General features: G+C 24.2%; 1 protein-coding gene across 2 annotated transcripts; it reads left to right on the top strand.

Moving 5' to 3' along the window:
- Nucleotides 1-5,420: 5,420 nt before the first annotated feature.
- Nucleotides 5,421-16,949, top strand: LOC112597023 (thymosin beta). Of its 2 annotated transcripts, XM_025342931.1 has the most exons (6): nt 5,421-5,619; nt 14,710-14,841; nt 15,905-16,018; nt 16,236-16,361; nt 16,466-16,579; nt 16,695-16,949. In XM_025342931.1, the coding sequence occupies exons 2-6, from the start codon at nt 14,712-14,714 to the stop codon at nt 16,718-16,720; spliced, it is 510 nt and encodes a 169-aa protein (XP_025198716.1). In that variant the 5' UTR covers nt 5,421-5,619; nt 14,710-14,711; the 3' UTR covers nt 16,721-16,949. The 2 variants fall into 2 exon arrangements, with proteins under 2 accessions (XP_025198716.1, XP_025198717.1); XM_025342932.1 differs by lacking the exon at nt 15,905-16,018 and having other exon boundaries at nt 5,422-5,619.
- The last annotated feature ends 390 nt before the right edge of the window (nt 16,950-17,339 follow it).

Here is a 17,339-nt window from a genome sequence, read left to right as displayed (position 1 = left end):
AGAAGATTAATTTATCTTCATTGATAATTCACATTAATTATCACATTCAATATCAAATGTCGTTAATTTTAAATGTTAATACAATACCTACCTATTATTATACATTTATGGAAAATTAACGATGTTAATTTACATATAAGTAGATAAAGCTATTATTATAGTATTTACCATGATAACATAATTCTTTTTTTATATTTTTTTATTTATATTCTTTTATTATAATTTGTACATAATTTTTTTTTCTATTTCATATTACTAGTGCAAAACGAAAGGGGAAAGTAATAGGGCAACTGCCGTATCGTTACCAATTACCATCTGTATATACATATATAGTTATAACAAACGTATAATAATAAATTTGTGTTCAGCAGAATCTATTTTGTTTTTATACAACATGTCAATAGCAATAATTATGATAATTGATATATATATATATGATTTAAATTGATTTATCATAACAAATGTTATGGTAAAAATATAAATGTAAATTGGTAGACATACTTATAAGTTATAACGATTGCATATTACCTACGTTTAAAAAAATTGTATATTTTACATTTTTATAGGACATGTGCAGATAGTAAATTTGACAGTACCTAACTTGAGTTCTGTTTCGGGGACGTAAGTCAGCTATATGTAATCATCATTATCGAAGTTAGACACTATATTATCATTATAAATTGATAGTTATATTTATATATTATTTAATATTTGTTATTAAAAACCAATAAATATTTTTTGTCTAATAATATTTTGAATTTTATTAATGATTTCTTAATATTTAGGTATTTCTGGTATTTATATTAATTGTAACATTGGCAAAAAAAAAAAAAATAACTACATAAAAAAAACATTGACCAATTTATAAATAATTGTTTTTTATTTGTATCCTATAGATCGAACCTATCTATATAATTATCAAATATTAATTACATATACATGCTGTTATAGTGAAATTCATGAAATAACAAGTTAATTAATAAATGCTAATAGTCAATAGATATAGGCAAAGTATAAAATATATTAGTACGTTCATTAGTTATTTTATATATGAACATTGTTCACTATGTTAGAGTGCCATTAAAATGGCGCAACTAAAACCATTTTGTAGGAGAAGGAAGGGATGTTCTCAATATTAATGTTCTAATTAATTTTAATTGTTATACCACAATGATTGAACGATAAATATCACCTTAGAGAGGAAGGTTTATTCCTCGAAGTTACGCCGCTGGAGTATTAAATCAATCGTGTAAACTGTTTTTTTTTTTTTATTATTATTAACAATATCGTCTATACCTATAATATAAATATTTTAGTCTTTATAAATACATTATGATTATAGATAAGATTCACGTCATAATCGCTCGTCCTAAACATTACTACATTAGTCATATGCTGTATTTAAATATAATATTTTGTTGTTTAAAGTGTTCGTTAAATAAATATTCCTAGGTATACCTACCTACTTTAATAGGAGTCAAAATTGAATAGTATGTCATGGCTAAATAGTCCGCAATATTTATAGTTGAAGGATAATAATAAGCAGTTTTTTAAATTTTTTTTTAACTGTAGCATATAATTTACAGTTAGAAAGTACTATCTAAGAAAACTGCAGATATTCACATATTAACGAAATGCTTTTAAATAATCGATTTTTTTGTGTATTAATTTTTGAGACACAATAGTATGTAAATCTATGTATAAATTCTGGGTCATAACTCATAAGTAGTATGCACCGCATAAAGTGATATAACTCGCTTTATTTTACATTTGTAAGACGGAAGCAACATATTATGCGGAAATCACGTTCTCTCATTCAAATATATTAATCGAAGATAATCACGACAATAGGTAAATAATTTAATAATAGTATAATTTTTAACACTTATTAATATATTGTAGTAATATAAAATATTTATAAGATAATAATATTAATTTAAAATTTAAAATATGATTATTGATGACACTAACGTTTAAAGTAATAATAATTAGTTCTTACTATAGCTAAAAATGAAATTTTTTTACTGAGCATAGTCAACACTCAACAGCATACCCTAACTACAGGTACTCTATAGACTATAGATATTTAAATACATATATAAATATGAGTATATCGCACGTAATATAGTATATTATTATGTAGATTTTAGGTAAACCTACCTACCTATAATTGTCAATTATATTATTTAGAATCTACAGCGAACAAATACGTATTGTATTTTTTTTTACTACCTAATTCAACATATCACAGTAAAGTTAGTATTTACTAGCAAATGAATATTATACAAGGCTGTATAATTAACCTGTTGGTGTCACATATAATAGATAATATAAGTCCTCCCTATACAGATGCATAAATATTATATAATTTTAAACAAAACATACATTTTTAACAAAATATAGTAAAAACAATTTCATTATTAGATATTATTATTTTTACGTGTGAAATCTATCAGTTATGTAACTATTTTAACATATTTACCTTTGTTCTGTTAATAGTTAAAATTTAAATGTCCTGAATATTATAGTATTATTTGTATTATTATTAATTTTTAAACCACATACTAATAGAAGAGATTAAATTGTGGACATAATAAATGAGATAGTATTAAAAATTATTAAAATATATAAGATATAAATATAAATAATATAAAGCCAACGATCAATTAAAAGTGTACAGGTAGAAATAATGTATTAAATAATGAGTAATAATGTTGATTATAAATTTATAACTAAAAGTAATGAAAAAGAAATAATATAGTATATGGAATATATTATATTGTTTATATGTTTATAGTCTATAAATATTACAATAAGGAAAAAAGGTTAGTTTATTAATTAACGCAATAACGCAGTAAGATTTTAAAATAATTTAGATAGCGACGTACTATTAGATAATATTATATTATATTATTGAAACTAGGAGCAGAGAAGGAATATGATAATTTAATCTGAACAGGAGAAGATTTGGGAAAAACAATTATAGGTTTTTTTTATTTGGGAGGAAGTGATTTGACTGATTAATGGAATTTCGATGTTTGTGGATAACTCTAAGACACACAGGGGTTATTATTATGTTTGGTTAATCGTGAAATCACTCAAACGTGTCTTTTTATATGTCCATGAACTCACGTACCTACTACGATGGACATTTAGGTTTCTAAACATAATATAGGTATATTTAGAACATCTTGTATCTTCATTGTGTCCATCTGTTCGTTAATTACTTATAAATAGTTTATGTACATAATTACAATTGTTGATATTATTGGTTATTAAATATTTTAATACTTCAGTTGAATAAATAAATAATTTTATAACGATTCTATTCAAAGTATATTTAAATACTTGTGAGTAGTTGGTGTTAAAAATTATCAAAATATGAGTACCTACCTAATTTATATAGATTCATCTAGCCAATATTAAAAATGGTAGAAATTAAGTATAACGTATATACCTAATATAGGTAATCATTCTCACGTAAAATAAGTGTTGAGTACTTGAGTGTACTTCATCATTAAAGACTGAGGAGAGAGTCACTGTAATGTAATATGTGTTAAATTAAAATTAAATTATAAATAATTGCATACAAAAAATGATCTTGAACGAAGACGATGAGTATACTTTATAGTACATTTTTATTGCAAATTCAAATACTTATTTTTTTTTTTTTATTGGTAATACGATAAATTGAATTAATTTTCCTGACTGAATACTCTATATTGTAAAATATTATTGTGCGTTTATAATATACTCACAATAATGTAACAAATATTATATATTAGTGGTTGAAATAATAAAAACAAATGAAAATAGTTGGAGTTAAAGGTAATAAAGTGAAAAAGTTATAGTAGTTACTTATTAGCGTACCACTGAGCTTTAATTAATAGGATACTTGCCTGCACATATTGTACCTGTACGTCTTATGAATACAGCATGCCGAATCTGCAGTGTTTATTAATTCAAATTTCGTATAGTAACCTTAATATTAGAGATGAATGATCAATTATCAACATAAATTTGATACCTACATCGTAATTACGTTTATAGATGCAGACAACATGTCATGTAGAATAGTGTGGATGTGGCGTCCTTTAAGTAATTAAGAACGTCAATTATTTGATTAGAATAATTAAAACAAATTTAAGTTTGAGATTTTAGTCGATCCTCAAATTTGAATGCCGTAAGTTGTTGGAGGACAAATCAGTTGTTAATAGATACAATTTGTATTGTTAAGAGAAAAATTGTAATGGAATAGATATGTTAATAAGTTATGATTATTATGTTTAATTTAAGAGACAATTTTTTAACTTAAATTTAAATTGTGAGTATAGATTATAGATATTCCAAGACAGCCGTTTATTAAGATAAATGCCTAAATATTTATTTGATATTATTTATTATTGAATGTTAATATGTTATTAGTGAACTGATGACTGTCATTGTGGCATAAAGTGAAGGTAATGTGTGACGATTTATTTTCATTCTCCGTTGGTTAAATACAATTTATTAATTTAAGTGAATTTGAAGGTTATATTAATAGTTATGTTGATATTTGGGTCAGAACTTACATAAGTAGATATCAGCCCCTAAAATATCTAAATGTTTGTATTATACACATATTCCTGAATCACCTAAATTTAAATAAAAAGTCAATGCTCTAAAAACTAGGGCCAATGCTTTTGGATTTTTTTTAACAAAAAACACATAGCATAAATTATAAAGTAATATGTAGATATAAATATATTATGTTATAACTGTAAACCTAACGCGAGGTGACTGTATAGACGTAATAAATGTATACTCATAAATTATAAAATTAATTATTTTAATAGTTTATTACCTATCTAATATTTATTATTATATAGGTACCTACATTGAAACTATATATACATTATATACCTATAGTATAAGGTACTTGGATAGATATAAGGTCTTTAGTCAAATTATATACATGTTTATAACTAAAATCGAAATATGATTTAGGTATTTTAGTATTTGAGATATTGTATGATATATATCACATTTATATTTGTATTTGTTAAATTATGTGATCATTACCTATATAATATGCATAAACTGATAAACATATTAATAGATCTTGTGATTTGTGCTTCAGTATTTATCAATTAGTATATTAGAACGTACATAATATTTAAATTACCAATATTCATTGTCATTACTTATTAGGTATTATAATAAAATTAATTAACGATAAATAATAATAATTATGAAATGGTCGTTATAAAAATATATAAGACTACGATCTGTCGAAAACCGTCAACGCCTCGTACGATAATCTCGATCACAATCCCGGGATATTTCACACTACCGTGAATGTTTGCACTGTCCGGCAATCGCAATTTTTTTTTTTTATCTCCCACAGTCCCGCGGCGTCACGACCGGTGACGACTGACGGTGTACACCACGGCACACCCTCCCAGACACCGGTCCCGCCCAGACGTCAGATTTCACGGCAGAGTGTTCGCACTTGGTAATCGCTAAACAGTTGTGTTCATACAGTCATACGGGTTTCAGTTGTCCTGTCACCGTCCAAGAAGGCACACCTCCAACGTCAGTCTTGTCGCCATCGTCGTAGTCGTTGGAATTACCAAACAAGTAAAATCGATTATGTATTCGTGTTATATTCATGCATTTATTTTAAATCTAATTTATCCAAACACTCGGTGTACGAGTTTGTTACATCGTATTTATACCCCCGATCGAGTTCATTCATTTTTATCTGGATGGCTTATTGTCAAAACTTTAAACTTTCATTTGTGGATGCTCCTTTTTTACAGTTTAATTTCAATAAAATTAAATCTATTAGAAAAAAAAAAAACCATCATTAAAAATTAGATTTTACGAATCTAGAAATGTGGATCAAATTCATTACTCAAATTTTAATCTATTATAATATAAAATTAACATCAGGTATCTTACGCATTTCTACAATACAATAGGTATTCTAATGGCTCATCTATGGTTTCAGTCAACCTATTTAAATATTAAAACGTTGGGATTTGAAGCATTTATTCATATATCATTTATTATTGTGTACCGATCAGTTAAACTATCAAATTTTTGCCTAATTGGAAATAATTTCTTTCGCCATACTAATTGTCTACTTGGTAATATATTTAAAACGCCCGTGTAGCTTCACATAATTTTTATTTTTATACTGTTTTATTTAAAATAATTTCTATATAAAAATTACTATTTAAGTAGATGCCCATCTAATGTCATAAGGTTAATGTTTTAACTTTTTAATAAGTAGTTCACGTTAACATATTAGAGAACTATCGATATTTAAAGATTTTAAATATTGTTAGCATTAAAAAATAAAAATTTTTTTAGAAAAATCGTAGCTCACATTTTTTAGCTATAGGTTGATTTATTTTAGTCGGTTTATTGCAATACTGCAGTACTGACGTTTAAGTCTTTTCAGAGATTGTTGTTTCTTATTTGTGTCATTTTATACCCTGCACGGATCAATCACTATTCGTTTTTAACTTGTAACAAACATCTCGATTTCAGCTTCTTTGCAAAGTTGTTTACACGATACGGAGCGTTTGAAATATATGTCTTTGTTTTTAGTTCTCTGACCATATGGTGAAAGAGGTGTTGTTTGTATCGTGACGAGTGCTTCGTGCACAACAGTTTGTTGTATAAACATCTGTCAGACAACTGGACAACGGGTGTACTTATAACTCGTATTCAGGATACAGCTCAACATAGACTTAAAATTGTACTCGTATATATTGTGACATTAATTTAAGCTTTGAATTAGTTTTATACTGAACGATCGAACCAGAAATTGTCCATTGGCTATATATGTGAATATAAATCTCGAGATTGTTCCATTTTGTGATTGATAGCACTAATAAATTATTAAAAGATTTATAAGTACTTACATGTTTTAAGATTTGGTTTTCTTTAATTTACAAAAAAAAAAATCAATAGCTCAGTATTCATTTTGCATATAAGGTCATTATTTTAGCAGCATACAAATTGAATATTATTAGTATTTTATCTATATTATATTATAGACTCTACAATGTAGACTGCAGTTTAACTTCCTACATAATATGCCAGTACACCTACAATTTAGACTACATATTACTCATGTCCTTGGACGTCTTTTGGGTCGATAACACCTGAATTTATTCTTATAATTTATACGATATACGTAAATGCAACACGTACATGCACCGTCAATATATACGTATTTATATATTACGTGCTTACACTTGATAAGAACGTCTTGAAAATACTAATAAGTTATAACCATAACATAATATATTAACATCGATTATTATTTATTATTGTGTGAAATTATTGATGAAATTATCGAATTATTGTTTTTAAATATTGGCCTTTTTTTGTGAATATTATTGTTTGTCATCTTCGGAGAAATTCGTGTTTGGCTAACATTTCTAATTCGTGATTACTGAAAAAAATTTAAAAAAAATTAATTATTAATATCTGAATCATCGCGTGACGTTGGTTTACGGATTATTTCTGAGAAAGTACACGACTCATTGTTATTTTATGTTGTCATTAAACAACGATAAAAACGTATCAAACTTCTAATTTATTAAACTTTGATTTCTAGTTTTTTACATTACAGCCAAATGTTTAACAATACAATATTAGTATTCAATGTACCTTCATACATTATCTTCTAAGATTCCTGATGTGATGAAGAGTGTGTTTACAAATAATAAATTCTGATCCATTATATTAAAAAAAAATTTATCAAATAAAATAAAATTTAAGGTTTTTTACACTGCTTAAATATAAATTTTGTGAGGGTAACTATAGAATATTGATAATTTATTGTTATAGTATTTACATTTTACATTAGCTTATTATTTATAGCATTTTTTATTATTAGAAGTAAGTAATAAAATACATTGTAGCACATTCTTTTCATGAGTTGTTCGATTATACTACTACATTTGTGCTATTTCAATATGCTAAACATACAAACTTCAGACAATGTCTTAAATATTATATTACATAATAATGTTATAAGTATTATAAGTTATAACAATAGTTTAATTTCTTATCAATAAAATAAACAAAATCATTAAACCTACATAAAAACAATGGCTAAGACTTATGGCACATTTTAATTGCGGATAAAACGTAAACATTTAACTCTAAAACGATAGCAAAAATTAATATAGTCTTATACTCGTTACAAAATTTACAAGTGAGTATCTAATGTTCACTTTGTTAGAAATCAGTATTTTACATATTTTTATTTTATCTAAAAAAATGTGAAATAGTTTATTAGTTCATAGATATTAAATAAAAATGAGTGATTATTTAATGTAAATACTTCATTGTTTTATGTTCTTGTATTATTAATTGATTTATCCAACTAATTTTATGATTTTTGATTCAAAATTAATGGTATGAAATTTTTATTGAAATTATTTCAAATTTCAACATAATATTTAGTATGTTAATACAATATTACTAAGTATGCACAATATTACTTACAAGTATTTAATGTTCATGGTTGCATATAGATAGACCTTGTGTTTATGAAATACGCACTAGGGTACTGATTTCGTAATAAATTGTAAACGTAAACACAATAATAGACATATGTACATCTTTGTTATGGTAATTCAATAGCCATGCTTAAATACTTTATTGTTATGGGATATTTTCCTAGTTAAATTTACAAGTATGTATCTTCTACTGATAAATTGCTACTAAATATGTTTCTAAAAAATTTAAACAATTATTAAAATCTCAGCAAATCTTATGAATTTGAAACAAAAATTCAAGTCGTAATAATTGTCATCTAATTTTTACGTCATCAATGTTTCAAGAGCTGTCATAATTTAACTTTTTGTCAGTGTAATTATTTCTTATTTTGTTTGTATATACTATAATATTCATTGTTTTTAAACTGTATATTATTATATAGGTGTTACAGTTAATACAATCCAGGAAATTTATATAGGTTGTATTAGTCATGTACTCATGTGGCCAATACAGTTTATATATCTTTATAATATAATATAGAATTAAATAACATGAAATGGGGGAATATGTGTTTAATTCGAGGTCGGGCGTCCCGTTGTATATCAGCTAGACGATGACATCATCCGGCGAGTTGAACTGCGTGACGTCATCACATACCAGTGTATTATTTTCCTTTTTGTGGCTCGTGCCCCTCTATATGCATTTTGTATTTTTTGTTGCTTAGTTATTATTATCTTTTTTTATATTTATAATTTTTATTTCTAAACGTGCATACATTTTAATTAGATAATATTTTAAACATTAAAGTAAGCAACAATATGCATTTTCGGTATTAAACATTAACTTTTATTTATACATACTTATTTTGGCTATTTATAATGTAATAATTTTAATTATTATTATTATTTTATAAATTATTAAAAATTATCAATGTTAATGCATTATAGAAACTATAAGTAATAAATCTTACGAATATTTATATAGGTATTTTATATATTTATTAGATATCAGATAATAGATATAATATATAGTCATAATACTTAAAATAGACACAGTATTATAATTTACTGCCCTGTTTAAAATTCAAATAAATTAAATGCTTTCATTAGAATACTTATTAGAATTTTAACTGACACGTTAGAAAAAAAATGTAACTAATAAATTTCCTGATAAGGGGTAGTAAACGAAAAAGAAGTCTCTTAAAATTTCACATTTTTTTAAAAATTAGGATTTATAATTCGATTGTTTAATTTCACTTAATAAATCAGATTAAAATCTTTATTATAAAATATGAAGTATTTATTATTATTATTATTATTATTATTTGTGAATTATAAACTTTATAATAAATAGATTATAGATATATGGAATATGGGTATACTATTAGTTTTCGGAGTAACTGAAGTTTTTCCATTTATTCTGTTATAATCCATGATCATGAATAGCAATCAAAACAAAAAAAATATATATGAATAAACATATGTGTGTACTTTGTATAAATTTCAGATTTTAATATGGTGTGTTCCTTAGCTTGCTATCAATCTTTTTGATCTATAGTTAATCAAAAATGCTTAATATTAAAAAAATATATCTTATACAAACTTTTTTCTAAGAATGAATATTGAATATAATAAATATCGAAAGATTGACGTCTATTTGAAGTCTTTAGAAAAATAATCTGCGTATTTATTGTACAAAGTGTTTTTTATTTTATATCACACTATTTTCATGACTAAACGGTTATTTCAAAAATGTCGATTAGTTTCTTTTTAGGTTTAAAAAATTCTTTAGAAATTAATTGTGTAAGAAAAAATTACTGAAAAGTTCTTACATTTTTTGTCAGTTGTTTAAGTTTTGTTTACTATATTGATAAAGGAGTTTATTGTAAATTGTAATCTATATGTTTTATATACGATTAACATCTATTTAATGGAATCGAAATCAAATTAAAATATTATGTAGTCGCAAAATGGAAACCTAACCCAAAAAGACTTATGATGCTTTAGTTATCTAAAACATAGAAAGGTCATGAATGGTTAGGGATTGGTTTTTATCGTATTATGTTTGTATGGATAAAAATTCTGTATTCGTTATTATTAAATGTTCCAGGAAGTATAACTACTATTTGAAATATTTCATATCACATAATACACTGATAATATTTTTATTATTGAAAAAAAATTAAACGACTAGAATTTAATTCGTTATTTATTTCATAAATTCTAATTGATATTTTATTAACATTTTCGTTTATTTCTTTATTAGTTTGTGTATTATTATTTATGATATTTTACCTCTTTACGCATGTTATTAGAAATTTAAATATTTATTGTTAATTATTCTATCTTAAACTTGTTGATGTATTAAGTACTGATTTCTGAACATATAATTTATACATAAAATATAATATATACATTATATTTTATGTATTAATCATTCAATGTTGCATTCATAGTTGTTGAACTTCTTTAGTAGTAACAAACGTTACATCAAAAAATTATTTTTCTTTGGATACTAATATTTTTTATAAGTTTATGATAATAAACTTTTTGATACCTAATTTATATCTGTTAGATATATCAGTCATATAATCATATGATTCATATCGATATTTAGTATATTACTAAGGAACTAATTTAAAAAATGAATCATTCATTAATCATCAGTTATTGAATTGGTGTATGAAACATACTGTAGAATAGTTTATTGAGTTTCTTTATATACTAACATTTTTTTACTGAGTAATAATAATAACAATTAATATTGGAGTCATAAGTTAATTTGTTCTTTTTATTTTTTATTACTTCTATGATTATACTTCAAATTTAATTTAGCTATTTAGTTTCTTATAATATGAAATGAATCTCTATATTAACTATATTTTTTAATTTTTTTTTTTTAATAAACCGTAAATCATTGATTTTTAATAATAATAATGATATACCTACTAAATATTCAATAATAAATAACATTTAATAACATTTTAATTATCTTATTTTTGTTTGTAAATAAGAAGTTTTAAGTTTAAACGGTTGTGTTATAATCTTTATTTTTTAATACGAATTTAATTATCTGTTTTGGAGTTTTTCTGTAAAAATGTTTTAAAGAAATATTCTTCACTTAACGTCTTAACTATGTATTTCTGTGCATAAACATTTTTAAAATTATCATATAATTCTTTAATGATTAAATCATACAAATACATAAAGGATAGTTTTTATAAGACTCGTTAATAGGTATATGTATAATATAAATACTGACATGTTTAATAAGTAGTTTTGATGCATAACAAGGATTTTTACCTTTTAAGGTCTCGGGTTTCATACAGTTCCTCTATATAGAAACATATATGTATTTACGATGTTCATTATATTTTCTATTCCGTATATATTTTTCATGCCATAAGCCCATAACGATGACATATAAACGTTAATGTTAATTTTCACAATATTACATTTTCTTGATACGTTTTATTTTGTGCACGTTTTCAAAAGTAAAGAAAAATATTTTAATTGTTACCTTTAATATTTAACACATTATTCTTGTTTGCTTGCTTGATACACTATGAATGTGTCGGATGAAATAAGTACACAATTTTTATTGTTTGAAAAATACATATTTCTTTTGCTTTACATGACAATAGTTTATTAGCAAATACCGTATAGTAAACAATACTCAATAGTATATGCCCGTGTCCTACATGTTTCTCCTTTCTTTTTTTATTTTGAGTTAGGTAGGTATAACATTTTTTTAATGCATAGATTAGGTATCATACTAGCCGTAATACTTAGCATTAAAAAAAAAATATAGATGTCCATTTATGCTTTCATCTGGTTTTCGATAATGTATCTTGTTGGTATTTTATAAATACCTAATATCTGTTTTGGGACACGAGAAAAGTATAATAAAGTACATATTTGGATGCATTGTATATACCATCAAATGGATGGGTAGCCATGGGGATAAATGTACGGTTACATGGCTCATCTACATAATCATTGTCTTCAAAAATAATACATTAAAAAAAAAAAAAAAAAATAGCGGCGCGAAAACAGTTAACAGAGAAAGAAAGACCATGGAGCTAATACTGGTTTCAAAACCTATTTACCGTACAAGGAAATGATTTTTAATACACACAGTATTACTTCAATGTCGAACTGTTTCATCTTTCTAATATTAACTGAATATATTGAAGACTACAAATGGTGTTATACTAAAGAAAAAATTTCATGACTGTTCGAGTATTATTTTGTTTTTAATATTTTAAATTAAATTTTTGATTACACTTAATTACAAATCATACTAATCAAAAAAATGTATGGATTCATTTTTGCTTTTTAATCAGCTTAATTTAAGTTAATTTTATGTTGTCTATTATCTTCATGTATAATAATATTTTATTTGTTATTACCTACCTTTATAGTTTTAGAATTATGTTAAAAATAAGTTTAATTATTAAAGAGTAAACTCGTATCTCATATGTGTTTTCGGGTGAATGACCCAATTTAAATACAGATGCACCGATCCATATCAACAATTAACTAGTAACATTTTAAATTTTTATGTTGGGAAGTTCTAAATGGCTGATTTTCATTTACTACTTTACCAAAATGGTCAAGTTCGTAGTTTTTAATCTAAAATATTTTATATGTCTTATAATATTAGCTATAACAAATTTTCATTTATATGGCTGATGTAAGTTTGTAGGAAGTTCATTATTTTATACTGACTATAATTTTATGTAGAAAGGTGAAATAGTATAACATATTACTCATGTAAACATATAACGTTATATCTACTAATTTAATTTGTAAATAATATTTTATATTATGTATAATTTTTAATTGTAATTATACGTTGGCCATCAAGATATACTTAATCTAAAGTGCCTAAAAATAGCTATAATAAAATGCAATATCACACCTAAAAGTTTAATAATATCCAGAAAAATACTTTAATGAAAAATAAATATAACCTGCATTATATTAAAAAAATATTTATCAAGATTGGTGTCACAAAAAGATTTGTAAAGTTCACCTGGTTAGGCTGGTTAGTAACCAGTAAGTTTTAAATTCGAGAAATTGCCAAATGGCTATGTGAATAAACATTTTAAAGGGCATACAATCATGTTCTACCCCTCTATGGTTGTGTGCTCAGATAGAATCAATCTGTAGGGTCTTAAATTATCAGTGGTTTCCAAGTTTCGGTAGATTCTGTCTGACACACCCTGTTTTAATATAATTTTATTTAATAATTTGACACTTGCAAGATATATACAAGTTTAGTAGGTACTATGAGCTTATAGTTTTTACATTAACAAATTTTAAAAACAATATTATTGTATGTTAATACGATGTAATCTCAATAATGATATAATAAGAATATATAAAAAATATTATTTTAAAATGTACTTATTAATATTTTTATTTCATCGTATGAACTATTAAATGTAAATAAATAAGTATATCATATTATTTTCTACATTATAAATTATGTAGAAAACTAAACATTTGTAATATAAAACCAAAATGGTTTACAATTTTATATTGACTGAAAACAAATTTAAAATTATTTATATTGATGTTAAGTAATAAAAAACACGATTTTGCACTTTCAAAATATATTATTGTATAGAACGTTTACATGAAAATGCATTATCACAAGTAGTATTTAAATGTGTAGCCATTATATAGGGTTATGGATGCATTGTCCTACCAGTTTGATACCCCCTGCGTGATCGATAATGTCTCAGGCTTCAGCATCCCCCAAATGTTTAATGTATTATTTCCTGACAAATGTGTATACAACAAATAAATCTCAATTCGTTAGGACGTCCTATTTCCGTTTTAATAATACATTAATGCATATTATATTATAATAACTACAATAATTTATCGTAGATATTTTATTAATAATGTCACTTTATAAAAATATAATTGTCTAAAAAAATGTTTTCGTTTTAAATATTATACTACACAATATTTGATTTTTATAGAATAGGTAAATAAATTTTAACTGGAATAAGCTTATATGCGTTTTGTACTTGATTTAATCGGCATGAATACTCAACGCCCAAGGGATATGAGTCATTGTATGAATCACCCCTTTCGAAAAAAAAATTAAATATATTCCTTTTGAATAAACATTGCAAAATAGCTTTATTTATACCATTGATTTAATATTTTATTATTATTTTTTTGATAGAAATGAGTTCTCCATCATTAAAAGATTTGCCAAAGGTAGCATTCGACCTTAAAAATCAACTTGAGGGGTTCAATCCTGACAATATGAAAAAAGCCGATACTAATGAAAAAATTATTCTTCCTACTGCTGAAGGTAAATAATAATTTTATAATCCAAAATGAATGCAATTTCCCAATAGTTATTTATTTATGATATTGATCGTTGAAATGCTTATATCAGTTAAGTATGCAGATTAATACCGAGCTGTATACGTATTATTAATATATGAGGTATAAAAGCTTTTTATTTCTAAATTTCTGATAAATTAATTTACTTAATTAAATTACTTGCTACAAAGTTATTAGTGCATTTTTGTGATATTTCCTGGCATTGTAATCTATACATTTTCTATTGTTGATTTTATTTTAGTTTATTAAGCACAGTTTGTTTTCTTATAATTGTATTTATAAAATAATATTAGGTATTTACTACAATTGAAATTGAGTAATATATAATTGTTTTCAAAGCATGTTATTTTAAATAGGTAAATTTGTTTAATTAAAACCTAAACTTTAAGTCATTGGCGTGTGCAGACATTATTAAAAGAATAGTAAATTATGTTAATAATTTATCTAATGTAAAAAATCCAGCTATAACAATTTTAGATTCCCTCAAAAGTGTAACTGTAAAAATACAATTTATTTGTTGGAAATTTTTTATAAAAAAATCTTATTAACAAAGTTCAAGACTCAAGTCAAATTAAAGTTTTGAATTAGTATAATTTCTTTAGTATTTATTTCTGAGGCCATTTTTGATATCTTTTGGTTTTAATGGTCATTTAAATAATGACGTATATTTAGAACTACCAAATTAAAATAAAATAGTCATTATTAACTGTACACTAATAACAGTAATAACAAATTTTAAATTAAATTTCAAAAAATAAAACGTTAAAAAATTCTGAAGTTTTATGAAAAAATAAATAGACCTTTTAGAATCTCATAGTATGCAGTGGCATATTCTTTGTGCATGCCAATGATTAAAGTATTTATTACTTGAAATGCTTTTTAAGTTTAAATGGTTTTCCACTATAAATGTGTTGCTTATGTGTGTAAATCTTATTGTTACGTGAATTTATCACGCTTATGCTAGTATTTATCAATGAGTAAGTATATTAAATTGCTTGCTTTTGCTTTTTTTTTGGATTAAAAAAAAGACGTGAAACGCGAACGCCAACATAATGATCTCATCCATGGTGTCAATAATTTTAGCGCAGACAAGCTAAAAAGAACAGATACTCTAGAAAAAGTAATATTGCCAAACGCTCAAGGTAAGTTTGCTCATGCTATAAATTATTTTTCGTGTTAAATTTTTCCTGAAAAAAAAACATGCTTACAAGTATGTACAACACTTAATACAAATGTTGTTTTTATTTTAATTAGATAATAGAACATGAAAAAAAATGTATGATGTATCTATTTGGTCTATATCAAATAGTACACAAAAATTGAATAGCAATATGTTTTATGTTTTTTTTTTTTTTGTAGATGTAGCTACAGAAAAAAGCCAAAAAGCTTTCACTGAAGCACTTATTGAAGGCGTTGGTGGGTTTGATACTAATAAATTGAAACACACTGAAACACAAGAAAAAAATCCACTTCCTGATAAGGCTGGTCAGTATTAATTAATTTAATATATATTATTTCCCAATTATACAATTTAAATTGTGTTTGTATTTATAGTTATTAAAAATAAAAAGTATATGTTTAAATTCTAGTGATTGAAGCCGAAAAAGAACAACAACAATTAATTGCTGGTATTGAAAACTTTGATCCTGCAAAGTTGAAACCCACTGTAACTGAAGAAAAAAACCCATTGCCCACTAAAGAAGGTATCTAAATTTAATAATACTAATATTTATTATGTACTATATGAATAGTAAGAATTAAGGGTGAATAAAGAATTTTAATCTATTATCAATTGAATTTTATGACTTTATTTTCTAGTTATTGCCGAAGAGAAAAAAGCCTAAGCATTAACATTCCTAATGGTTCCTCAATGGGATGGATAAATTATTATATTAATTATACTTTTACATTTGTATCGTCTTTTGAGTTGGAAAAAAATGTATGGAAATGTGAACATTTTACATATTATGCATATACTATAGATGGTCGTTTTTAATTAAGAATCTCTAAACCAATTCTGTCTTGATATATTAACTTTTAAGTTTAATATATAATATATGTATTTATTTTGCATTTTTTAACACTCAATGTATGTGTATTTTTTTACTCTTTTAAACCTTTTTTTTATATAACCCAATATATAATTATGCTATTTTATAACACCAATATCTAAAAATATAGTACTTAAATATTAAAAAATATATGTATTATTATTTTTTTTTTTTTTTTTATTGTATTTTGGCTTTTTAATATATTATTATATTGTTTATAAACTAACAAAAAAAAAAAGTGGTATCATCAGTAATATATATTTTAGAAAAAATAATTTTAAATTGTGAACAAATTAAAAATCATAATCAAATGAATATCAGGTATTCAGGTAATTATAAAAAAATGTTTTGAGAACCTAAGATCAAATTAGCAAGGTAAATTACGTTATTTTTATATTATGTAATAACTAAT

Source organism: Melanaphis sacchari, unplaced genomic scaffold (genome assembly GCF_002803265.2).
Source record: "Melanaphis sacchari strain LSU unplaced genomic scaffold, SCAv2.0 Contig36_pilon_pilon, whole genome shotgun sequence".
NCBI classification, from domain to species: Eukaryota; Metazoa; Arthropoda; class Insecta; order Hemiptera; family Aphididae; genus Melanaphis; species Melanaphis sacchari.
The sequence above is the reverse complement of the archived record's forward strand: the minus strand, read 5'-3'. Positions and strand labels throughout refer to the sequence as shown.

Excerpts from the sequence above, each read along its gene's own strand:
- LOC112597023 (XM_025342931.1), top strand. The coding sequence starts at position 14,712 with ATGAGTTCTCCATCATTAAAAGATTTGCCAAAGGTAGCATTCGACCTT. Across the intron at positions 16,019-16,235 it reads AATATTGCCAAACGCTCAAG|ATGTAGCTACAGAAAAAAGC; the intron begins GTAAGTTTGCTC and ends TTTTTTTTGTAG. Across the intron at positions 16,580-16,694 it reads CCCATTGCCCACTAAAGAAG|TTATTGCCGAAGAGAAAAAA; the intron begins GTATCTAAATTT and ends TTTATTTTCTAG.